General features: G+C 52.8%; 6 protein-coding genes across 6 annotated transcripts; 3 read left to right on the top strand and 3 right to left on the bottom strand.

The window, feature by feature from the left end:
• Window positions 1-1,444: 1,444 nt before the first annotated feature.
• On the top strand, window positions 1,445-3,911 carry Avh1b-24 (avirulence protein 1b; the record flags this gene model as incomplete). The annotated part of the gene is made up of 3 exons (XM_009534383.1): window positions 1,445-1,816; window positions 1,894-2,314; window positions 3,793-3,911. The coding sequence occupies 3 exons, from the start codon at window positions 1,445-1,447 to the stop codon at window positions 3,909-3,911; spliced, it is 912 nt and encodes a 303-aa protein (XP_009532678.1).
• A 988-nt stretch (window positions 3,912-4,899) lies between these two features.
• On the top strand, window positions 4,900-5,835 carry PHYSODRAFT_517659 (hypothetical protein; the record flags this gene model as incomplete). The annotated part of the gene is made up of 1 exon (XM_009534382.1): window positions 4,900-5,835. The coding sequence occupies one exon, from the start codon at window positions 4,900-4,902 to the stop codon at window positions 5,833-5,835; it is 936 nt and encodes a 311-aa protein (XP_009532677.1).
• A 6,426-nt stretch (window positions 5,836-12,261) lies between these two features.
• Window positions 12,262-13,488, bottom strand: PHYSODRAFT_516355 (hypothetical protein; the record flags this gene model as incomplete). The annotated part of the gene is made up of 1 exon (XM_009534381.1): window positions 12,262-13,488. A coding segment is annotated over one exon (1,227 nt), but the record flags the coding sequence as incomplete, so codon positions are not given.
• A 291-nt stretch (window positions 13,489-13,779) lies between these two features.
• PHYSODRAFT_257153 (hypothetical protein) lies at window positions 13,780-14,853 on the bottom strand (the record flags this gene model as incomplete). The annotated part of the gene is made up of 1 exon (XM_009534380.1): window positions 13,780-14,853. The coding sequence occupies one exon, from the start codon at window positions 14,851-14,853 to the stop codon at window positions 13,780-13,782; it is 1,074 nt and encodes a 357-aa protein (XP_009532675.1).
• Window positions 14,854-19,742: 4,889 nt separating this feature from the next.
• On the top strand, window positions 19,743-20,721 carry PHYSODRAFT_516397 (hypothetical protein; the record flags this gene model as incomplete). The annotated part of the gene is made up of 3 exons (XM_009534379.1): window positions 19,743-19,907; window positions 20,083-20,292; window positions 20,539-20,721. Coding segments are annotated over 3 exons (558 nt in total), but the record flags the coding sequence as incomplete, so codon positions are not given.
• Window positions 20,722-21,305: 584 nt separating this feature from the next.
• PHYSODRAFT_548046 (hypothetical protein) lies at window positions 21,306-22,200 on the bottom strand (the record flags this gene model as incomplete). The annotated part of the gene is made up of 2 exons (XM_009534378.1): window positions 21,306-21,778; window positions 21,856-22,200. 2 exons carry the CDS (start codon window positions 22,198-22,200, stop codon window positions 21,536-21,538), a joined length of 588 nt encoding a protein of 195 aa, XP_009532673.1. The 3' UTR covers window positions 21,306-21,535.
• Window positions 22,201-25,455: the final 3,255 nt, after the last annotated feature.

The following is a 25,455-nucleotide window of genomic DNA, read 5'->3' as shown; positions in this document are numbered from 1 at the left end:
ACGGCTTACACATATGCGCACGTGTATGAGGAAGCGTAGGTTTCTTTTACTTCAGTTAAGTATACTCGAGATCCACGAGTGTACTTTAAACAAGATAAAGACTCCAAGTAGCGTGTTTTGGTAAAAGATGAGAACTGCTATTTTTGTTTTATGTTTCTGACTTCCTCTAAATGTAATATTCTAAACTAGGATTCTGCCAACGGCTGGTTGGCAGATTTCCAGTGCTATGCATGTCACTCATTGGCTAAAAGATGCTGCTTTCAGCCAATAGGAATCCTAAATGTGTATGGACCATCCGTCGTGGTGGTCGTAAATGTATGTAGCCATTGGTGTACCTTACACCAAGGTCGAGGAAGTGTTCAAACCTCTAACAGACATCGCATCTGTTAGAGTAACAAGTGACTGTAGCCACTTGTGCGTGTAACCCTGTTACAAGCGCGAACAAACTGTTGTTTCTTTTGGGTTGCCGTGTACCACAGCTCCAGTGTGTACCAGTTGTAGAATTAGCCAGCAAGAGAGTGCGCTTCAACGACGGTGTCAGTGCTCGCCTGCGGGGCCTGGCCAGCACAGCGACATGGAGCAGGACCGTCAGCGCTGGTGGACTTGCTCTCGTGGACCGCGACGAGCTTCTGAAGTGTGCGCTGCATTGCTGCGATGGACGATAGCATCTGGGTGACGGCTGCGGCAAGTATGGTGGTGTTTCCATTGCTGTGTTCACCCAGCTGCCCGAAGTTCTCCGTTTGCCATGTTATAAAATAAATATTTATTATTGTGTCGGTACCAAAAGCAATTCGCTGCGATATCCCAACAATGATGGCTACCGTTCTTGCCTTCCCAATGCAAGCTCGCCAGCCAACCAACCGAGCTGTGTGATTACCGGTATGCCACATATTCATCCTACTAAAATTTGTGAAGGAAAACTGTAGCAGTGATTCCTAATAATATATGGTGATTTCAATAATTGCCATAATTCCCCCCATAATAATGTATTTTGGTTTCTTGGAATCACCATACCATAATTGAGGTCAGGCCGTTGGCAGAATAATTGTGTAGCCAATCAGTTTGTGTATTTTTGACCAATCAGACGTTTTATTTCACTTATGCATAATGTATGCTGGTAATGACGAATATGCCATTATGTATTTCTGCGTTTTATCGAATATACGCCATAATTTATTTATCTGATTGGCCCCCCGTCCCTATCCATACTTTTCTAGGAATCACTGCATGCGCCTGTCCGACTTCCGTCTTCGTCCGGGACGATACGCTCGAAAACGAATACAACCAAATCTGCTGCTTTCAAAGCGCGTTTGTGTGCTGTTCGTGAATCGCGTTTCCCAGGCATCGATCTCGTCAACCACCCTCTCACTTCTATCGCCATTCCGTTATTCGCCCTCCAGCCCACATGTGCTTTCTCTCCACGGTGCCAGGAATCGAATCAACCATGCGTCTGCCCTCCATCCTCCTGGCAGCGTCTGCGCTCGCACTTCTTGCCAGCGACAGCGCTCTCGCTGCGGTCGCGGGTGCCAGCGAGGGCACGAAGGTCTCCACAATGGCGTTTCCGGACCTCGACGTGCTAGCTGTGAGCCACAGCGCCAAGAGATCGCTGCACGACATCGAACGCGTGGACGAAGACGACGAAGAGAGGTGGGCCGGTGCTAAATTGTTCAGCGCCGCCAAGCTTGAGAAAGCGATGAACGACTCCAAGTACGCGGAGACTCTGATGATGAGGTGGAAGCGCCACGGATTCGACATTGAAGACACAAAATTATCACTGGAGGCTTCCAAGTTGAGCAAGGACCCGAGGCTCAATACTGTCTACCGCAATTATGCTGCTTGGCTCGACAAACACTTTTCCCGCGTCGGCCTAAAGCCTACGACCTGTTCAACAAGGCGAAGATCCAAAACGCGTTGGGAGACAGCAACTACGCGAAGACGTTGTTCAGGGAGTGGAAGACCCACGATCACGAATCGACTGATATACTCAAGAAGCTGAAGGTGCTGGGCCTCCGAAAGGGCGACGGCGACGGCGACAAGCTATTCAAGAACTACGCGTCTTGGCTCAACATCCACTACCCGGACCAAAAGGCAAAAGATCTGGCGAAAGCGAAGCTGTTGTTTGAGGACACGATGCTCTTGCAGGCGAGGGGTGATGTCGAATTAGCTGAGAGACTGTTCAGGGCATGGAAAACGAGAGGATTCACTCTCAGCGAGGTCAAGCAGAAGCTGGCGAAGACGCTTGCCAATAACGATGGGAAGCTCCTGAAGCAATACACGGTCTGGATCAACAATCATTTCCCGGTCAAGCCCACGCGTTCGTGACGTGTACGCAAAGGCTGATGACAGTGAATACATTGACAGTCTAGTTTGGTTGTTACGACTATGTAATTGCACCCGCCATGGCAAAATGGAATTCACCGTACTTTTCTTTAGTTATGCGCGTCCTACCGGTACTTCGATTCATTTCTTCCTCGTACTGCCAAGTAAATACCGATGTTCTGTCACTTCGTGGCGTAGGACGTCACGTATACAAATTGGAGTGAAGCCGGTTCCCAGGTGAAGTGACAGTAAGGGTGCTTTGTTCACAGATCTATCCTTGTCTTCGCGTCGCATCGGAAGCTGGTCTGCATGTGAAGAAAGAAGAAAAATGGTTCTTGTCGGGCCTAAATGTGTCAAAAGCGTCTATCGTCCCTTTTAATGCGTCATCGGTGCAGCGAGTACTATACTTGTACCACTCACTACACGGCGACGCAATAATGTGTCGTTACCGTTTACAGATCCCTGGGTAAGTTTCGTCATGTGAAGGCAGTGGACCGCTGACTTCGAAGTACACTCGTAGCGTAGAGGCTTATCATTGACTTTCACATACCATTTGGATTTTGGAGAAGGAGTTCAGTGCTATTTCACTGCGTTACTCTTCCCAGGGCTCGGAAAATAATAAATAATTTATAAACGCGGGGAATCTTAGAAAAAATATTCCGTGACTTGGCATCCCCGTAATAATAATTACAATTATTATTGTGTATAATTGTTTCACTTTTGAACATAAAACAACCATAAGCCATTTTACCCAACATCGCACAGAAATCTGGTAAAAACACAATCTACTTATTATTGGTACAGTATCATATCTTACGGAAAGCTGGGAATCCCAATAATCCGTTATTCCGTCAAAATAATTATGTTGTTATCATAATTGTTTTTTCCGAGCCCTGATTCTCTTCCAGTGCTTTCGTACGGGGTGCTGGTGCTGGACCCGACAAGAAACAACTTAAGAGTTACAATAATTATCTGTAATATACACATTTATTTAGCTTTCATATCCTGAACTGCGTCGTGTAAAACCGATCATGAGTGGCTTCAGCACGGAAGTAGTTTCGTACTGAATATATACGTTGGTGGCAAAGACCATACATAAATATTCGAAAGTCAAAATCAAGGTTGTCATGTATTTTTTGTTTACTTGATCTACCTTCTCAAAGTTTAGCCAGACTAGCCCAATGTTTCCACTCGCAAGGTACGGTTTGGACTTTTCAGTTTGCGTGCTTCTGGTGAGTTTATTCTGCCCCGTGGTTTATTGAGTTTGACCGACAAGCTTTTTCAGCAGCTCAGCCTTCCACATTTTCGATTGGTCAAATGCCTTCAGTTTGTCCGCTCCACCTTTTTTTTCCTGCTTGAGTATCCCCCTCGTAATTATTGTCGGCAAACTTATCAAAGACCGAAGCCGCCTCAAGTCTTCTCTTCTCGGCGACTTCGATGCCATCCAAGTTGTTGTCCGGGTTGGCTCTCAAGAAGCGTCTCCCATCGTCGCCATTCTGGACCGCGTGGAAGTTGTCTCCGGCGCCAGTGACGGCAGCAACAGCATCGGTACTGGCGAGGAGACACACGGTAGCGCCAAGAAGCCACAATAGACGTATGCTTGGCTTGGAAGGGACTGGCTTGAGCGTTGGAGAGTGAAAAACGAAGTGAGTAAAATGTTGAGGCGTGGAGCTCTCGCCAGAAATGAACGGCTCACGAATAATAGTCGCCTCCATTATCTATAATAACAGATCGTTGCTGGGGATCCTGGTTTCCGATCACCAAGACGGATACTGTACCAACAGAACTCGCTTGGGTCTATAATTCAATCCGAGATTACGATCCATGTGATTATCATAGTAATTCGAAGGAGTATTATACAGTAGGGGGCAGAAGCCGATTTGCAATGTTGCTTTTGGTCGGCATATACTGTAGGTGCAGGCGTCAGCTACATGGATGCAGATATTCAGTTCGTCGGCTTGGTTCAGGATATCCTAGCCAGATTTACCTGTAATCCTGCCAGATTTATTGTGCTTTGCAATGATTTTGGCAATATGAGGCGAGATTTGCTGTATTTATAGCAACCACCTGCTATATTTACGGTAAATCGAGGTGCATAAATGGGTGGAGGCCTAGAATTACGCTAAAAGCGCCACAATTGCACTTTTGAAAGTGTAATTGTGGCTGTGCAGCTGCAATTCTGTCGGTTTTTATCCACAAGCACCTACACGCACGGCAATTATGCATAAGAGGGTGGATATGCTGGGGATCATGGACGGTGGTGTACTGGGCCAATGCATGGCTGTTGACAGGCCCTCCCAAGTCGATATATATATGAGGTGGATTTATGCATAATTTTAGCAGGTCGTGTATCATTTTTCACACATATTTAGGAGCAGGCTTTGCCATATTTAGCGTCTAAAATGGTCGGCAAAATAGCTGCAAAGCACAATACATGTCCGTAACTTCAACTTCTTTACGTATACCACATAAAATTCCTAATCTAATTTTTGTATAGTCATACAAAATCAAGTCATCGGCTCGTCCATTCGTCTTTGAACGAGCCGAGAGAAATCGAGCTGGCTCGACTCGACGCGGCTCATGCGCAAGCTGCCTTCCTCCGCGAGCGCCGGCAATCTCCGGCAGCTCGTCGACTCGGTCGTCGTCGCTAGCAACACGTCTGAGTACTCGAGCAATGGCTCCTCGACGTCCATGCCGTCCTCGGGCAGCGCGAGACCTGGTCCCAGTGGGGCCGAAGACCGAGGCGGCAAGAAGAGCTTGGCTTATCTACACACCAAGCCGCACCGAAATCTGCAGGACAAGCTCGGGAAATCCTACGAGCGTCGCATCTGCAGGTACTGCGACGTCATCTTCTCGTTCAGAGGAGGCACCACGAGCGCCGCCCTGCGTCACCTCAAGAAGGCCCACCCGGAGAAGCTCGTGCTCAGTGGAGACAGCAGTGACGCTCAAAGAGCTTCGACTGTTGTGACTACTAGGGGCTCGTCTTCAAGGACTGGAGCGAATCCTCCTCAAGTCGTGGAAGAGCAGACGGTGGCGTCGTCGACGGCTTCGGAAGGAGAGACCGACGAGAACAGGAACACAGATGCCAATACCATGGGCGAGTCAAGGGTGAACGACCTAGATGAAGATGATACGTCGGTGATGTTCGAGACGGAAACCCCCACCCCCACTATCGACCAGGGACGAGCGACTTCAAAGAGAAAACGTGGGGATGACGACTACAGCGCGGCGGGTGTTACGGCGCCGTCCTCATCCAGCCTTGGGGATGTTCTCGGGGAGGCTCAGCCTGGCTCGTCGTCGAAGCTTACCGCTAGTCAAACAGCGATCGTGCACTTCCTGCAACATTACGCTAATGAGCTACCGCAGCCGGCGATGCGGCTGCGGCTCGCCAAGCACCTGACTCGCAACGTCGGCGAGGCTGAAATGTACAACGTTCTCGACCCCGCCACACAACTCGAGTACGTTCGTGAGTTCGCCCAACTACCGCCGCCACAACGAGCGTATTCGTCGAAGTAACTTTCGAACGAGGACTATGACTCACTTTGAGTTAAATTGGTACTGGTATTGTTTGGTTCATATCGTTAACCCTATCGTTAACGCCATACATTTCTGTTTGAAGGGACACCATACAAACTTCAAGTCAAATGCAGTAAAAAGATACATTATGTATCATTTTGCTGTATTAGGTTTTCGAGCAAAAATATAGGTGATGAGAGGTTTTAGGCGACCCTTCGATCAAAAGATACATGAGGTATCATTTTACTGCTTCGCTATGATTCGCTGATGATTCACAAAAATACCAGTATGGGTAGTACCGCGAGAGCAGCCTCTCGAAAAGTCTCGATAGGAGCAGTACCGTGTGGATCACAGCGTCGCACGATGTGGCACACACACACCTCATTGCCTCGCGCCAACATTCCCGTGAGAAGGCCAGGCCCTCACTGCGGCGTCAGCGCAGCGCCGAGTTCGGTCAGAAGCAGCCCTCATCCGCACAGTGCTTGAGCCGCAAGCACTTGTTCGGAGCGCGCTGCGCTATCGCTGCGCCAACTAAAACACCAACTAAACCTCGACGCCAGTCCGTGCTCCAAAGCTGGAGATGTCATGGCCAGACCAATCACCACAGCATCAGTTAAATGCATGACAGCTGCTGGTGGCCATGCCAAATAGATGAAGATGATTGCAAATGAGCCGTGGCGGAGCTCGTGGCGTAAAGAGTGTGGCATTCCGTACCAATAGCTTTCGCAGCTACAAAGTTTCTCCCCTCAACGGCCCTGCCAAGTTGTAATCGATACTACTAGATGTGCGCAACGCACACAACGGGTTGGTACTTGCCAGCCTCACCTCCGAAGTTATGGCTCCCTATATGCTTTTGTTTTGGGCTTGATGGACCCTCAAACATTATCAACAGTTATGCAGAATTCAAAGGGACCAACGATGTTGGTTTTTGTATCGCATAGGGCTGTATGGGCTCTACCATGTAGTGCTAGTAGTACTAAGATGTGGTCTCTTTTAGTGCGGGCCCAAGCAGTGCTTGCCAATCTCTTTCGTTAGCACAAGCGTAAGGAAAGCCCGTGAGGCGTACCAAAAACTAAGTAGAATGACAAGTCTCGTTGAAGCAAACAGCTGCATGATATTGTTACCTTCATAATGCTCAGATCCTGACGTAATTGCTTGTGCTATCCATGGAGGTCGGTGTGACCTTGACGACTTGCAACGGCAACATCGTCGGCGACGTCGCTGGGCGGCAAAGCGACTGGAAGGGGCATCGGGTGGCGGGTCCATTTGCGTCCTTGACACGCCCGGGGCTTCGGCAGCAGGTTCGTCGATACCGAGCGTGCTCTTGCTCGTGGTTGCTGGCAACTTGGAGCCCGTGACCAGCATGACCCCGCTCGGACCATCGCAGCCTACAATCGCAGTCAGTGCTGGCGCGATGGGGTGATGACGCGAGTTCCAGTCGGCGTTGTTCCAACGTTGGTACTGCGCTCCACGATCGGAATGGTTAGCAGCGATGCTGACGGCTTAATCACAGCATAACTTGCGCGACACCGTCCCGTATCCGGAAGGCCGACGAGGCCGTCACACGACAAGCAACTCACGTGGCCATCGAGTGTGGTATCCGCTGTGGGGACGTTGGCGTGGACAAGCCGCTTGTCGCCCTTGCTGTCGTCCAGCTTCTGGCCGTCGTCGGCGACCAGCAGCATGCCGCTCACGCAGCAGTCGTCCAGCGTCCCGGTGGCGTCGGCGGCTGGCAGGGTGGCATCCTCAGAGGCGACGTGGATGGGGCTGAGTATCGTGTAGCGACTGGCAAGTTTGGCCGTAGCGCAGTGTAGGACGGAGGTGTCGGCAGCAGCTCGCAAATCGCAAAATGAAATCCAAATCCGAGAAGCTCGGAATCCGAGCTTGGCGCCGACCAATCGCATGGCGGTATAACGTTCCGCCAATCACGGATCAAATATGTAGGATCCCGCCAATCACGTGGCGCGTGCGAAAGATCCCGCCAATTACAATACGACAATGCCCCAAAAGCGAACCCGAAGGAAAATCCTTTGTCTTCGACTGACCCATCTTACTTTTGCTTCAACTTCGATTTAGTACCCCTAATAATGTCTATGGACAGTCAAAATGGAGATGGGTGCCGCGAGGCTACATGCTACCATTGTACGGGTATGCGGGTACTCAATAATAAGGAAGTTGGATTGGAAGTTCGGCCATATCTTGAGGCTCGAGGCAAGTTATCCCATCGCGGGGATCCCCCAACCACAATATTTTGTTTGAAACGTACACTAACGGTCCCCACTAATCAGCCAGATCCCTGCAACGGTACGGACCGCGCGCTAGCGGCGTCAACGGCGACCCCAGAGAGACCAATAGCACGGTAGCACGCTGCCGGGCTATGACAATCACTACCAGCCACTCTGGACAAACGCCACCGGTGAAATGCTACCCCCCCCCTGGTCCTAACGTTGGTCCAGAAGGCAATGATAGGGCCCCAACCCCATATCGACCACGGAATGGCCGGATGCCTACACGGTAGGCATGGTGGCAACTCAACTCAACTATAGCACAGGCGGCTTGGTTGTCCCTAAGGACCAACTCACGCTGAATAAAGCGGCCAATTGATGGCGCCCAACGATGGCCCACACAGGATAATGGTATGACGCGTTGCTGGATGGTTTACTTCCAGCTCACCTAAAACTTACGGCTGTACGACTTACTCATCGTTTTAAGAGAAGTCCACCCGCGCCATAACACCACCCACCTAATGGCACCTGGTTGCTATCACCCGGTCGCTACAGTATCGGAGCCGTCGTGGGCCGGCATAGCTGCTTTGTAGAACGCATCAGCAATGCTGATATAACCTTGAGCGCCAAAGTCTACCACGCTCGTACGTATACCTACTTTCGAAGTAGATGCTGAATCAGGACACATATTGCGTCCAAACCTTCCTAAACTAGTGATCTATATATTTCTTGAGTCTAGTACATCGAGGCTAGTGTGGCTACTGAGTTGAGCACCGCAACGTTTCGGGTATTATGGCTGGTGCCACTAGAAGCCCGTCAACTCCGTAAACATGACATACTTACAGTTTAGCTTCGATCGTCATGCGGTCGAAAACAGACACAACCTACGCATACGACACTGCTGGTACTGTCACTAGTACACATCTACATTGAGGAACACCGCTGCGGTGAGGTTACGGTTCTTGTGGAGCTTCCAAGCGACGACACGTAATTCGGATTCCCAAGTCGTACTTACTGGTATCTTCAATCGGCATTCGCTTGGAGCCTAGACTCTATTGTCGACTAATGCTATGTGCACATCTTACGATATCAAACCTTTTACGATGACATGATCGCCGCGTATAACATCTCAACGATGTGTATATTAATCGGACTTACCGCTGATTTATTGATTCCTGTTTTTACTCACGCATACCTATGAACTGTCGGGTGAAACATAGTAGAGCCTTCTCTCTTTACAAGCCATTGCACTTCTAGTACCATGCGAACCATAGCTGCTTTCGACTGGATGCGTGTAATTTGCTACAGCTGCCTACTAACTATACCTTATCAACCGAGCCTCAAGATATGGCCGAACTTCCAATCCAACTTCCTTATTATTGAGTACCCGCATACCCGTACAATGGTAGCATGTAGCCTCGCGGCACCCATCTCCATTTTGACTGTCCATAGACATTATTAGGGGTACTAAATCGAAGTTGAAGCAAAAGTAAGATGGGTCAGTCGAAGACAAAGGATTTTCCTTCGGGTTCGCTTTTGGGGCATTGTCGTATTGTAATTGGCGGGATCTTTCGCACGCGCCACGTGATTGGCGGGATCCTACATATTTGATCCGTGATTGGCGGAACGTTATACCGCCATGCGATTGGTCGGCGCCAAGCTCGGATTCCGAGCTTCTCGGATTTGGATTTCATTTTGCGATTTGCGAGCTGCTGCCGACACCTCCGTCCTACACTGCGCTACGGCCAAACTTGCCAGTCGCTACACGATACTCAGCCCCATCCACGTCGCCTCTGAGGATGCCACCCTGCCAGCCGCCGACGCCACCGGGACGCTGGACGACTGCTGCGTGAGCGGCATGCTGCTGGTCGCCGACGACGGCCAGAAGCTGGACGACAGCAAGGGCGACAAGCGGCTTGTCCACGCCAACGTCCCCACAGCGGATACCACACTCGATGGCCACGTGAGTTGCTTGTCGTGTGACGGCCTCGTCGGCCTTCCGGATACGGGACGGTGTCGCGCAAGTTATGCTGTGATTAAGCCGTCAGCATCGCTGCTAACCATTCCGATCGTGGAGCGCAGTACCAACGTTGGAACAACGCCGACTGGAACTCGCGTCATCACCCCATCGCGCCAGCACTGACTGCGATTGTAGGCTGCGATGGTCCGAGCGGGGTCATGCTGGTCACGGGCTCCAAGTTGCCAGCAACCACGAGCAAGAGCACGCTCGGTATCGACGAACCTGCTGCCGAAGCCCCGGGCGTGTCAAGGACGCAAATGGACCCGCCACCCGATGCCCCTTCCAGTCGCTTTGCCGCCCAGCGACGTCGCCGACGATGTTGCCGTTGCAAGTCGTCAAGGTCACACCGACCTCCATGGATAGCACAAGCAATTACGTCAGGATCTGAGCATTATGAAGGTAACAATATCATGCAGCTGTTTGCTTCAACGAGACTTGTCATTCTACTTAGTTTTTGGTACGCCTCACGGGCTTTCCTTACGCTTGTGCTAACGAAAGAGACTGGCAAGCACTGCTTGGGCCCGCACTAAAAGAGACCACATCTTAGTACTACTAGCACTACATGTAATACGACTAGTAGAGCCCATACAGCCCCTATGCGATACAAAAATCAACATCTTTGGTCCATTTGAACTCTTCACAGTTTTGCATACAACGTGGCTGTTTACTACTGTGTCCTGAAGATCTGCATGGTCTCGCTGTAAAATCCACACTGCATCTGCACTCGACACCACGGCATCTACCATCCGTAGGTATCGAAGCAACACCCGTCATTCGCGTCGCCCTTGAACACCTTCGGAGTATGACGTCCAGCGGCACCACAACCGTTCGACGCACAAATGACCCAGGTGCTCCCGTCACTCGCGCCAACACCCACCTTCTTGTAGTCTCCAAGCTGCTACCGACCACCTGGCCACGGTCCCCACCATCGTGGTCATTTTGAAGGAGTTGCTGCTGCTGCAAGTGGCGCTGGCCACCGATGAAGTTGGGCCAGCTGACTGAGCGGCGCTGCTTCGTCTACAAATTATCCATGCCGGCAGCGACATCGCCCACCACGTCCCGCATGACCACACTCGTGCCGGTACCCTTACTCCCGACGCCGCGCCGTTGGAAACACGCAGTACCACAAGAGACTCAATAGCGTGATATTTGAGTCCATGATCTACGCTAGAACTTCGAGCTGTATCATTGGTCATAACTACAACCAAAATCGAAAATCGTCGTTTCAGAACGTCTTGCTCTCACTATGGCCCACCTAAAAAGATTCATCATGTACCTTTCTGGTAGGTAACGATAGGGTTAAAAGCGTCCGTACAGATCCATGCGAAACGTGTCCTCATTGTCTTGTGAACGAACCTTCCGGCCCCCTCTGCCAGACCCACTGCGACGACTTACTGGTGCTGCAGCTTTCCTCTCTCCGTCCTCAGGCTTATCGACAGTGCCGACGGGAGCTTCAACTCTACGCCTTGACGTCGTCATGGGGTCGGCACTGCCACTGGCAACTGGGCGATTGACGTCGCGCGCTGAAGTCGTTTTTGGCAATGCTGGGGTTGCCAAAGGGGTCGTGAGAGACTCACGGCGGCAGAATTGCGTCTGGTCCTTCTGCTCATCCAGGCGCTGTCGTCGTTCCAGATACAGAAGATGAGCTCGCTCAGCCTCGCTGTGGGGGGAGTCCTCGCCATCCTCTGCGTACATGTCCTCGGTCTCCAACACAGTCTTCGCCACGGGGAAGACCTCGGCAACCGTGTTCTCTCTTTCTCTGACCACAATGGTTTGTCTTGGTAGCGAGAGACGATTAGCTGCAGCAGCTTCTGCTGCCGCTGCCTCAGGGTTCGCCAGGAACGTTGTCTGCCTCCACCGATGTTCTCGTTGTGGCTCATCCTTCTCTTGGTTCTTTTCAGGTGCCTGTTCTTTCGCCAACCCCTGGTCAAACACGCGCCTTCGTCGGCCGATGGACGCTCTGCCAGACATTTGGTAGTGTTGGAACAGCTCGTCATAATGCGGATCGGCGCTCTCCTGCTCAATGTCCGGCTCCTGCTCTTCCACATCGTCAAGGCGGAACTGCCGCCTTCGTGGATTATCACTTGCCCTGCCAAAAACGTCGTAGTTCTTGAACAGTCCCTCATAGTTCGGTGTATGCGGCCCCCTGTCACTCATGGGAGCTGGTAGGCTGTGTCTGCGCCTCTCCTTCTCCGGTCTCGGGCTTGGCTCTCTTTTGTTCTTCTTCCAGAACTTAAACCCGCTTCGACTGCTGCTTCCACTGGAACCCCCAGAGTGACTCTCCCTGTCCTTCTCCTTCACGCTTCCTCCAGTCGAGCTATCACCACTCGCAGACGTCGCTGTATTGTGCTGCGCGTTCTTCTTCGCGGTCAGAATGTCAATCCGAGCGAGACACTTGTTGCAGAATGCGTCCGTCTCCGGCTCGTGCGTCCGCGAGTTGATCGAGAAGATGACCTTCAGCTGCAAACACTTCTGGCACACCGACTTCTTGCACACAGAGCAATTCCTCAACGGATCCAGCACTTTCCTCCTCGAGCCACACCGCAGACACGTCTTGCTCATCAGCACCGGCCTTGCTTTCGCCTTGTGGACAAACCCGGACAGAACCTTTGCCCGCGCACAATCCGGCAACCTCGTGACCATGAGCACTCGGTCCGCCATCTCCGCGTCCGCCGCTCGTCTCGACGACCCCGCCGTTCGACAGTCATAGTCCAGCAGCGTAAAGCACTCGACCAGGTCCTCGCACACTTTGCGGAATAAAAAACAAAAGGCCATGTCCGCTCGTCGCAGTCCAGGTCCCCGAGGCACGTCCAGCGGCCACTCGGCCTTGTTCAGCGACAGGATCACATGGTACGCGAGCTCCTGACTGCCGTCACCGTCTCGAGCGTCAGCCAACGCGTCCCCCATGCGTTCGTACGTCAATAAATCACACTCCTGGCCCTCCCCGATAGTCAACTGGTTGCCTCCACCACCACCACTGGTATTTCTCTTCCAAGAGTACCATTTGACCCCCGCGAAGCGGAACGGCGCGGCTCGAGGCTGTCGCCGCTCTGCTATCATCAGCACGGCCGCGTCCACCGCCGTGTTGCCGCTGGGGTTGAGTATCGCCTGCGTGGTGAGCAGCTCGTGGTCGTCCTCGACGTAGAGACCGCCCAACACGTCGTGCAGACTGGCGGTGAGGAACCCGCTGGCGATGACGCGCCGCTTGTGGCTGTCGACGCCCTGGCGCTTGGACGACACGGCGCGGTGCACTGTGAACTGGTCGCGGCGCGCCAGGAACTTCCACTCGGTCGGGTCCAGGCGGGCGCTGTCGAATCCGGCGAAGGCGGCGAGGGTCTCGCCCAGAAGCGCCTCGCTGCGGCGGTCGCACTGCAGCCGCTCGTCACGCGGCAAGGCGTGCACAGCCATGGGCGGGGGGGGGGGGTGGAGAGAGGGTCAACGGAGACTGGAGATGCTGCAGGAAGGAGGTGGACGGAATGTAGCCAAGAAGGAATGAGATGCGATATATGAGCTCAGCCCGACAGTTGTGGAGACACACTATTTTATGTGCTGGACACTGGACTGCAACTTGAAGACAAGTTGCCTTTTTGATTGCCGTTACGGACGAATTCGGTACTCAAGACCCCCACGTTGATTCGGTTAGTACTTTTAAGGCGAAGTGTGGGGCTTACGTTAGTTGTTGTGTTCTCCCATCATTTTTCAGCGGCGCGTCGGCGGAGGCTGTATTGGGGTTTCCACGGGGTCCATGATGGCCAGGTACTCGCGCACTTCGGCCGGCGACTTGCCCGCCTCGACCAGCCTCGTCAGCACTTCGGCGCGCAGTTTGTGTCTGTTCTCCTCCTGTCGAGCCCGCAGCTCGCTCTGCTTGAGCTCGAGCTCCTGTTGCCGGACGGCGAGTCGCTGGCTCTCCAGCATGGCCGCCTGGTCCAGCTGCACACTCGACGTGGCGGTCAAAGCCGAAGGCTCCACCGACGTCGCTGTCTGCGCACTCATCGACACCGTCTCCAACGTCTGCGAGCTCATGGACGTCGTCGTCGTCGTGGCGGTGGTTGGAGGCTCCAAGGGCGCGGGCGTGACGCTCTCCTCGGCGCCCACCTCGGCAGTCAACGTCGGCGTGGACGTGACGAAGACGCTCTCGTCCATGTACCTGGCTCTCCGCCTGGGGGGCGACATGGCTCTCTGCTCCTCGTTCACGAAGGTCTTGAGCTCGCTGAAGCTCACGTTCACGTCGCTGTGTGGGGACCTGCTGCTCTCGGACCTCTGGCCGAGACTCTCAGACCGAAACCGCGTCTCACCGGCAGGGGCGTCCCCCTCGGGGCTGCAGTAGAGCGCGTCGAGCCGCTGGTAGACGGACTGCAGCTTGTGCGAGTCCTCGCGCTTGGCCTTGCGGAAGGCCGCGATGAGGCTCTCGAAGCGGCTGCGCGCCGTCTTGTCCGTCCACTGGGTGTGTGCCACGCGGTTCATGTACTGGGCCAGCGACCGGTAGCCGTCGATCTTCTTGAGCTTCTTGGGCGCGTTGAGGTTGGCGTTGGCGATGGCGTGGGTGGTGGTGGGGGTTGTACCGGTATTGGAGCTGGAGGAGCCGGAGGGCTTGGTGAGCAGCTCGAAGTTGCCGGGCAGCTCGAGCCACTCGAGCAGACACTGGCGCTGCTCCACCGTCGTGTGCGAGAACTTGCGCTTGGCGCGAGTCGAGGTCCCCGGTGTGTCCGTGTCGTGGCCGCTGGCGGCGTCCGAGCGCGGAGACGCCGGCGCCAGCATGTGGGCGCCTGGCATTGAAGCCATATGTGTGACGCTGCGCACCGACGGAATCGTGCGGCCGAGCTTTATGGGGGGAGTTTTAAACTGCTTTTTCTGGGGCGTGGAAAGTTTATACTTTCGCGACGGTATTGGCTCAAAACTGTTATGGTACTAGCCTAAAAATGTATCGGTATGCGAGAGGTCATGAGACGGCATAATAAGTATACTGTATAAAATGGTCGTACAGAATGAGATAAGTTGTAGAGTGATAGGGAGCCTTGCAGTTGAAGTGCGTGTGTCAACGCGGCGTTTCGGGATCAGCGACGGTTGATGTCCCGGTGGTGCAGTGCTGCTGTCTGGCGTCAAGAGGTTGCCGCTCTTTGTGGCACGATATTAGTTGTAGGCGTCATATACCGCCGGCACGTCGTATAGTACCTGTCAGCCACACCCGTGAGGTCTAGTTCACTCAGCTCCGGTGCTACCGCCTAACCTGGCACAGCAAGGAGTAACAAACTCCTGTTAGTAGATCTACGCCTTCACGTTGTTTGCAATGTAGTTTTGAATCCTCGGGCCTGTCGCACTCTATGGCCAATTGAAACTCAAAATGTGATCAGCAAACACATTTTGCGCAGTCACCCACCCGTCGTTGGGCTCGCATTTACCGCAGGCTATGGCTCAGACAGCGGGATATGCGAAGGATAGTTTGCAGTGTTGCTATGCTTGCGTACTTCTTACCAAGGGGCTCGTAGAGTATGAAGTATTAGACGTACAAACAGAATGAGGTGAACAGTTGCTCTTCATTGCAGTGGCTAGTGCAAGTATAGAATATGTGAATACTACTTGAAGTGAAAGCTCTTTGAAAAGGGTGGTGTTGAAAAACACCGGGTTAGGAAGAAATATACAACGGATACGAACCTTCACCAACCGCGTTTCACCAACTACGATCTTGTGCTGGTCCGTCTGGATCGACATCTCCGCAGCCTTCACACGCACAGAAGCACCAAACAACACCACACGCCGACGAATGCACCGAACGAATAACCACAACCACGCGCGAAGATAAAGATCACCATGCACTGACCGAACCGCTCGAGCTTGGGCTCCGCCGCGACTGGCACTTGAACACTTGAGCACTTGAATGAACCAAACCGTACCTTGACTGGGACTTGAGCTGAATTTGGACTCGCTCTTCGTACTCGCACTTCGACTCGCTCTTGACTCGCTCTTGGACTTGCACTTGGACATCGCACTTGGACATCGCCAACCTGCACGCAAGGAACACCCGTCGTTTTCGCCTTGAACACTGCCCTCCAACACCACAACATGTAAACGACGTAGATATACATCACACCACTGACAACACCACGAGGTCGCGAACCAATCGCCAGACACCGCTCGCCACAGTCTCCACTGCTCGTCGCAATCGCCTCCATCTCCACAAGCCGACGCCATTAACCCATGAAAGAAACAAACCACAAACACCAACACTTCATCACGTACAACACCACTTGCAAAACAAAGGCTTCACATCACGCAGTCAACCAAAGCTACAATGCCAAAATACACCATGCCATCACCAGTCACCAGACATCCACACAAACCGACACTTGACGCCATCAACCCCGCGCACGCGGTCTCCGCTGCACTCAAACTCCAACACTGCACTTGCCTCTCCATTCCTTCGTCCACTCCTCGATCGTACTGTACGTCAGTCCACAATCTCAATCTTCCACAAATCACCGCCGCCATCGCTGTCACCAACACGCCATCGAAAACGCACCCAACGCTGCGCGATCGAAACACCAACACCTCACTCTCCAACCCACGACAATAAGACACATTATCAGCCATGCATACAGCTTCAAAGGCCACCTGCCTGCCTTGAATTCTTTCTTCTTCTTCTCCTGCTCTCGAGCACCACCTCGTCCTTGCCGCTGCTTTCTGTCGCCTCGACTGCCTGCGTACCTCTAGCCTGCCTACACATGCATGCATACACGACACACGACGAAACTACCCGCTTGCTGCTTGCCACTTGCCCATATCTGAAGCACCCACCGACCACTGCCGACTGAAGATCCTCTACGACGACGCGCGCACGCACAGCAGCAGCCTGCATGCCACAGCCTCCCCGAAACGTAAAGCAAAAAGGAGGAAATGAATGCTGCGCTTGCCTGGCGAAGAATGTGCCAACACCTCCGGATCCGCTCGCTCGCTGCTTGCTTGCTGCTTGCTTGCTGCTTGCCTTCTTGTTCTGGTCCGTCTGGATCGACCTCTCCGCAGCCTTCACACGCACAGAAGCACCAAACAACACCACACGCCGACGAATGCACCGAACGAATAACCACAACCACGCGCGAAGATAAAGATCACCATGCACTGACCGAACCGCTCGAGCTTGGGCTCCGCCGCGACTGGCACTTGAACACTTGAGCACTTGAATGAACCAAACCGTACCTTGACTGGGACTTGAGCTGAATTTGGACTCGCTCTTCGTACTCGCACTTCGACTCGCTCTTGACTCGCTCTTGGACTTGCACTTGGACATCGCACTTGGACATCGCCAACCTGCACGCAAGGAACACCCGTCGTTTTCGCCTTGAACACTGCCCTCCAACACCACAACATGTAAACGACGTAGATATACATCACACCACTGACAACACCACGAGGTCGCGAACCAATCGCCAGACACCGCTCGCCACAGTCTCCACTGCTCGTCGCAATCGCCTCCATCTCCACAAGCCGACGCCATTAACCCATGAAAGAAACAAACCACAAACACCAACACTTCATCACGTACAACACCACTTGCAAAACAAAGGCTTCACATCACGCAGTCAACCAAAGCTACAATGCCAAAATACACCATGCCATCACCAGTCACCAGACATCCACACAAACCGACACTTGACGCCATCAACCCCGCGCACGCGGTCTCCGCTGCACTCAAACTCCAACACTGCACTTGCCTCTCCATTCCTTCGTCCACTCCTCGATCGTACTGTACGTCAGTCCACAATCTCAATCTTCCACAAATCACCGCCGCCATCGCTGTCACCAACACGCCATCGAAAACGCACCCAACGCTGCGCGATCGAAACACCAACACCTCACTCTCCAACCCACGACAATAAGACACGTTATCAGCCATGCATACAGCTTCAAAGGCCACCTGCCTGCCTTGAATTCTTTCTTCTTCTTCTCCTGCTCTCGAGCACCACCTCGTCCTTGCCGCTGCTTTCTGTCGCCTCGACTGCCTGCGTACCTCTAGCCTGCCTACACATGCATGCATACACGACACACGACGAAACTACCCGCTTGCTGCTTGCCACTTGCCCATATCTGAAGCACCCACCGACCACTGCCGACTGAAGATCCTCTACGACGACGCGCGCACGCACAGCAGCAGCCTGCATGCCACAGCCTCCCCGAAACGTAAAGCAAAAAGGAGGAAATGAATGCTGCGCTTGCCTGGCGAAGGCGGGCTGAATGACCCGATAACCACATTGACGTTGCGCCACTTGCTTGAGGTGCTGAGCGTTTGGTGTTTTTATGGTGCAGTTGCACTACGATAAAAAAAAGTAGATGATAATGGTGGAGCATTTGTCAACCAACGAGCGTTCCAGACGACGGTTCTGGGATGGGTGAGGTGGTGTGGAATGATGAACGGCTGAAGCCTGCGATTCACGATTTTGTTGTGTAGACAAGGTCATGTAAAATCAGCAAAACGCAAAGAAAACTTGCCTCAACTACGAGATATGATGATGTCCATCCGTCGGCACCTGCAACCCACGATTTTGTTTTGTTCCAGTCACCAGGGCGTCAGAAAGACAATGCACATGTGGAGGACTTGCCTATTGTCTTCCCATCACAATGCAAACAATGTGTATCAATCTGCACTCCATGATTCACAGCGGAACATTACACAAACTCCAATGAAAAAATTAAAAAGGAGATAGAAATGCCGAAATCAAACGTCACCGTAGCTTGTCGTTTCTCTTGTAGCGATCGTAACGAGATGCGCTTGCCAACTTGACCAGTTTATTTCAACACTACACCGCAGCTCGCCAAAACACACGCGGAACAACACAAGGCGGCACCTTCTCCACTCCATCATGCACAGAGCAAGACACAGAGAGAACAGCCCCACCGTACGAGCGCTCGACATCTTGCGACTCTTCTCGTCTCTTGCAGCTTGTACGTCCCGCAGTCACGTAGCTCGGAGCCGCCCCGTCGCCTGCAGGCCACACCCAGAGTGACACACAAGACAGCCACCGCAGCTGCAACTCGTCCCCTCTCCAAGGGGGTTTTCAGTCTCCATTGGACGACGGGCGGACGGCGTTGCGTCTGCTAGCAGCTAGCAGCCTGGATCCGTCACTTAGTCAGGTACAAAGAGGCGCTTCTCGTCTTGGGCTTGGGGCGAAGGCGCCCGCGTCCGTCAGCGCATGGACAATGCGACAACGAGTCAACTTGACTTGAGCCCTTGGCCGCTTGTTGGCTTGTGATGCGCTCGAGAAGCGCGCGACTCAGAATCGTGCGACATGGAGCTGTTCCGGCGCTTCTCATTCGCTAAAACTTACAAGCAAATAATCTGATTGGCGGAAGCTGCAGTGCTGACTCTTTATCGCGAAAAATCCCGGCAATCGGATTTGATGTGGTACACACGTAATTAGAGGATCGAACACCACATATCATTCACCACGGCGCTTCAAGATACAATGGTATTGAGTTGACCTTTGCCAGTCGCATCATGGCTGCAGACCCGCTGAGCCGCGTCCGGTCGCTGCAGCAGCTCTGCCTGAAGGCCATCGGACGGCAGCTGAAGCACTTTTGCAAGTGAGAAGGCCTAGCATTTAGTATTTTGGCTGCTGCTGCTGCTGCGAGAGCATTCACCTACCTGTCTGCTGTGCTTGTTGCTACTGTGCAGCTTGCGACTGCATCCAGCGTTGGTGCATGCGCTGTCGGAGCCAGAGAAGCAGCTTGTCTACGCCTATGACCTATCGAGACTGGACGTGTTCGAGGCGCAGGCCTTCCTCAAGACCATCGACGTCTGGTGTGCCAAGGTGGAGCGCAACAGGCGACGGCAGTACGTAAAGAGGGAAAAGGCGTGGGCTTGGATCCAGTGGAGGCTCACACATTTGGCTCGTTATGCGCAGTCGCAACGGGCTATTGACGCCGAAGCGAGTCGACCATGCGATGAAGAGGATTCTGCGGCTGGTGCTGCTACCGCTCGGGGAGAACCAGCTTGACGACCGCTTTCGGGAGCTATCAGTTGCGCTGGGATTCCAAGTCCCCTTGAAGATGGAGCTGCGACCTCCAACACCGCTATTTAAGCGTCGCCCGAGATGGATATCAGAGGAGCAAGCTAACCATGAAGACCCGGTTATTGGAGGAGACAAGGTCGACATTTTGGTGCAAAACCAAGTGGTTTGCTACCGTCTTCCCGTCGCTAGTGCCGGATGCGGTGTCATCTCTGTACGTGCATTCTGGCTTATGTGTATTCTTGGCTTGTGAATAATGTCATTTGTGTTTATCCAGGGTATGCTCCAGAGTTCGGATGCCCTTGTCAAGCTGCGGCTGAATAATTGTCAAATCGCAGATGCTGGAGCGATCCTTCTGGCGAGTGGAATACGGGTGAGGCCATTATTATTTGTTGGTTTTGCTTTTGTTTGGGAGTGCTGATTTACTAAAAGGTTTATATGTATCGATCGAGCGGTTCAGCTTACCAAGACACTTCAGCTACTTGATCTCAGCAACGGAGAATCGGTCTACAGCGACAAGGAATCGATGGAGAATGAGATCGGAAACAACGGCGTGCAGGCTATCGCGTTGGCACTGCAGCAAAACCAAACGGTGACGCGGGTACGTGAGATTTGCACGCCAACTTACTGTAGACTTCGTTGAAGCCCTGTGATTGCTTAGTGTTACCAATGGAGTGCTCGATCAGCTTGACTTGAGCGGAAATCCCATCAGAGCGGCAGGCGCACTTGCTTTCGCGGAAATGCTGAAGAAGAACACAAGCCTTCAGCATTTGCAGCTTGATCGGTAACTGTTGACTGTACTGAATGGCGCTTTATCTCGAGCCTGGCAAAACTGAACTAATTACCTGTTCCTGCTGGGAAGAACTTGCATTCAAGACGGCGCTAACCCTCTCATCGACGCATTTGCGAGATCCAAGAGGTGAGTCATAGAGGGATGCTGCGTGGATGTACATGTATAGGTTGTGCTACTGTGATAACAACTTTGTTCTGCTTTGGATGTGCAGTCTGAAACAGCTAAGCATGCAATGGTGTGCCCTGTGGCCCGGTGTCGGCACCAAGTTGGCTTCCGTGCAAGCAGCTAAATCTGCGCCATGAAAAATAAATCTTCAACGTACGTCGTCATGTGGAGATGCTCTTGAAGGTGAAAATTACAGCAAACAGTGCATCGAGTGTACTATCCAAGTTGGATGCGGAGCAACAAGATCGCGATACATGGGAACAATGTTGTGATGTGATAGTTGCAGTCTTATAAACATTTAGGAACGACACTCGACAGACTATGACATTCAACAGCAGCTTCTGTACGATCAACTTGCCAAATGCTGACACCCAACCTTCGCTCGGGTGAGTGGCTACGACCTGGCGACAAAATAGGTCGAAACGCAGCACGGATCGTCCCGCTGATGCATACACGCCACCTTTGCTCGGGTGGTGTTCGCTCTGCTTTATCCCCAACCTTACGGGGACAGCAGCGGGTTATAGTTGGAGCGGACCATGTAGGCATCCGCCTGGCGGATCTTGGCCTCCTGGCTCGAGACCAGAGCTCGAAGACGCTTGTTCTCTTGCTGAGCCTTGGCAAGCTCAAAGCTCTCACGGGCCACGTGGACGCGACTTTGCGTCGACGCAGCGCGGTTCCAGCGCAGGTCCATTAGACGCTGCTCCAACACCATCGACTCCTGACGGAGGAACGCCACCTCTCTCTGTTGAGCCAACAGTATAAAGATTAGTGTGTGGGTTTTCGATGCAAGAGAAAGTCGATTCGCGGGATCAAACGTACCCTGCGAGCTGCGTAGGTGCACTTCTTGGTGCGCTTGGTGACCTTCTTGATGGGCTCCGAGTAGCTGCGAACCATCCTCGGAATGGGGAGGGGCTCCGGTGCGAGGAGGTTCATGAGGTCCTCCACCTCGAGCTTGGAGAAGCCCGGGTTGAACGTGTCCACCGCCGTCGGGGTGGAGGTCGGGTTCAACGGCGTGAAGTCGTCGACGATGGGCTCGCTCTTGACGTCCATCGAGACATTGGATTCGGCGTCGTCGGCAGCGATCAAGCTCAGGAGCTCCGGGTCCATGGGCTCTAGGTCGTCGGTGGCGCGCGCCGCGAATACTGGGAGGGGTTCCAGTGACATGGTGAGGGCTTGCTTGCGTTTAGCGGAGTAGTACGAGTCAAAGCGCTGCGATCAACGTGTGCTTGCACGAGGAAGTTGGGAAATGAGCCTCTGCTTCTTGTCCGCCTGAGGTTCGGCTACAGAGGTTAAGAGCTCGTGGTTGCCGGACGTTTCGATGGGGTTCCAGCCGTCAAGTTCGTCAACGTTTATGTGCCATGTCTGACGTACATCTCAACATCTTGCCCAGCTGACCCGCGGCCATAAGTTTCGCTGCCCATAAGCAGCAGTAGCAGCAGGAGGCCGCGATCGAGTCAACGCGCGCTTTTTACATTGTTGCCACGACGCAGCCCGAGCTCCATAAGGTCGCGGGGGCGACACCGAATACTCGGTCGGCCGGTATCCTCTCGCACTGGCCTTGCCAAGCTCCACTCGCGCGTATGTTGACTTGAAGTTGCCCTCCCTGTCTGGACGCCGAGTCCAGCGGAAGAGAGGATACTCTGGACCACATGACACTTGCACCACATGCGTGGCCTATTTCTCTGCACGTTCCCTTTCTTCAGTACGCAGTTAGCCGTCCTCGATCGTCGAGATACGGCAGTCGCGTCGAGACCATAGGGGATTTCCAGCTGGTCGAAAGGGCCGAAATAAGACGCTCCAGCTCTTTCCGACACTGAAATCCTTTGCTCACGCAACGAAAAGCTGTATTATCAACGCGGTACTTGTACACCCCTCCGCTGGAGCAGCGCTCGATGGCGTGGCGTTCAAAGGGGCGGAATGGATTTTCTTACCTGCATCGAGACGGTTCCAACACCTGCAGCAAGATGCCAAGCAGGATCGAAGCGCTCCATGTGTCGGCGCACAAGGGGCCCCTGTATCAACACTTTCGTTGCGGGGTGCCGGAAACAATCATTTCTGCCACCCATCCGTGCAGACACAATTGTCATGTTGCGCAAGACTGCGCCGCCGCGACCCGACGACGATAGTCTGCACTGCTCCATTGACGGCCACTATTACCTTATACAGGCGCATCGGTCGTGCGCGGCGGAGACTTTTTCAAACTTGGTGGGTGGAGGGAGCTCCGGTTCACCCCGCTGTCTGGCCAGCTCCTACGCCCAAGGACTCTCCCCAGCTCCATCTCCTCTCCTTTGTCGGCGTCCCCCATGCGCACAGGCTGCGAAATATTTGCGCCGTATCCTCGGTCACTGGAATTCACGAACGCCTCGACTCGAGCGCTCGTCGCCATCGAAATGCAACGCCCATGAGGCCTGGAGGAATTCGAGTAACGGATGTAGGATCCTTGGGGCGGATGAGAGTGGCGCCATCAACAAGGCATTCCTAGCATTCAAAATGTGCTTCCAAGTGTGAGTTTTGACTGCTTTAGATACTTTCGTGCAATTCCTGAATCGGCGATCCTGATAATACGTCATGAAAATTTCCTTGAAGTTGAAGGAACTCAGCTAAACTGACATGGCTGTACCATTGTTCGAACCATAACGTAATAAAGCACAGGCGAACGATATCATTGCGCTCCGAGCAAACTCGGACAATGGCCAAACCGTACCGACATCGGACAGCGATGAACACGTATAGTGATGTCCACAGGGCAAAATATTCACCACTGGAACGAGCTGAACGAGTACTTGGCACTAGAGCACATAATTCAAATCTATTCCGTTCGCACCGCAGCGTCGTTCGCCACCAGAAATGAACGCATCAAGAATACGAGGCCGAGAGAGAAACTATTACCTGAGGAAATGGTGTCGTATGTACAGTGTACCATTTACGGAGGTGTGTTCGTGCGCGTGACTTCTCGCACGAAACACTTTCCACTAACAGACTTTCCTCAGCACTAACGTGATCAACAGGCAACAAGATCGATAGTACTTGAGTAATTTATCTCCGACTCTAAGCGAATTGCAGCTTTCAAACGTGCTGTTACATACCTGCAGAGTTACTGGCGTCGATCTGGAAGAACCAACCGCTTGAGCTGCCTAAACATGTCCCAACTCGAATGCATTTTTCATTTCTGTCCCACCACAGCTCGAACGAAATGAACGCATTGTTGGGAGTATCACAAGTAGTTCATCCCATGATAATATCTACAGCTAAAAAGATGCTACCTGAGCCAAGGTCGGTCTGAAAGCAGGGTCTGCGCTTTATGGGCTTCGTGTTGCTCACCGTGCCGAAGCATTGATTATGTTTGCGGCAAGAACCGCATGAAATAGCAAGAGGCAGGTATCAACGCATCTTGTACCCCTTTGAGGCAACGGGTCCGGCGAAAAACTGGTTGGCGTCAACGTTAAGGGCGGGCTGCCATAACGTGTACAGGATAGGATCAAGAAGCTCCACGACTGTGTGGACTGAATCTGTCGGTCTTCAGCTTTCGTTCGAACTTGAGTGGCTACTCGCTAGGCCCCAGCGTGCTGGGCCAGCAAAAACACAATAACTCTGTCACCAGACAGTATGACGCCAATAGCCCCACCACGGCCAGTAACCAGTCTGACTCAACCTTTCGCTTGTACAACCAACGAGTTGCGGAGGTTGGCTTGAAAGGCCAACATAACAATTAATCCTGGTAGTGCCACGGCAGTAGTACGTACAGCCCAACAGGGATTAATTCCCGGACCGGAATATGTGTGTCCACACAAAAGGTAGGTATCGATTCAATACAAATTTCACGTACAACCTCCTTATATTTTTTGTTTTTGGCATAGACATCGCAGATTTTCTATGTATTGCAGGTGTTTTACGACTTTGTATTTAAATTATACAACTATACAGGGGGCAAATGAAGGCAGAAGATGATATCTTGCGGTATCGATTTGGGCGGGGTTCTTTATGGCTTCTATAGTCCGACGACACGGCAGCGAGTATGTGCCCTTAGAGAGCGGGGGCCACCGTGCCGCTAAAGCTCGCCGCTTGATGCGTTGTCTGTAGATGCGTTGTCTGTGCGTAGATGAGAAGACTGCGGTGAGGTAACTCTGTGAATGAACGTTTGAAGTTAAACTGAAAAGCTTGGTCATTTACCATCTTCTTCGTACTTATCTGCGTGGATCCGTTCAAGCTATTTTTTGGTATCTGCAGTGTAGAAGTCGCCGCAACAGCGGAAATGTGTAGCTAGTGCGGTGCACTCGCAAGACTCTGCTATCCCTGGTTAAATTGACCTCCTGTACGTCTACCTGCCATTCGGCTGCCAGGGGGTTGACGGGGAAACAACGGTGCAATCACCGTCGGGAAGCACTACCAGTCCAACCCTCTAGTCAAGATGAGGGTAGA

The sequence above is a fragment of the Phytophthora sojae genome (genome assembly GCF_000149755.1).
Source record: "Phytophthora sojae unplaced genomic scaffold PHYSOscaffold_7, whole genome shotgun sequence".
Lineage (NCBI taxonomy): Eukaryota > Oomycota > Peronosporomycetes > Peronosporales > Peronosporaceae > Phytophthora > Phytophthora sojae.
This window is presented reverse-complemented; position numbering and strand designations above follow the sequence as displayed.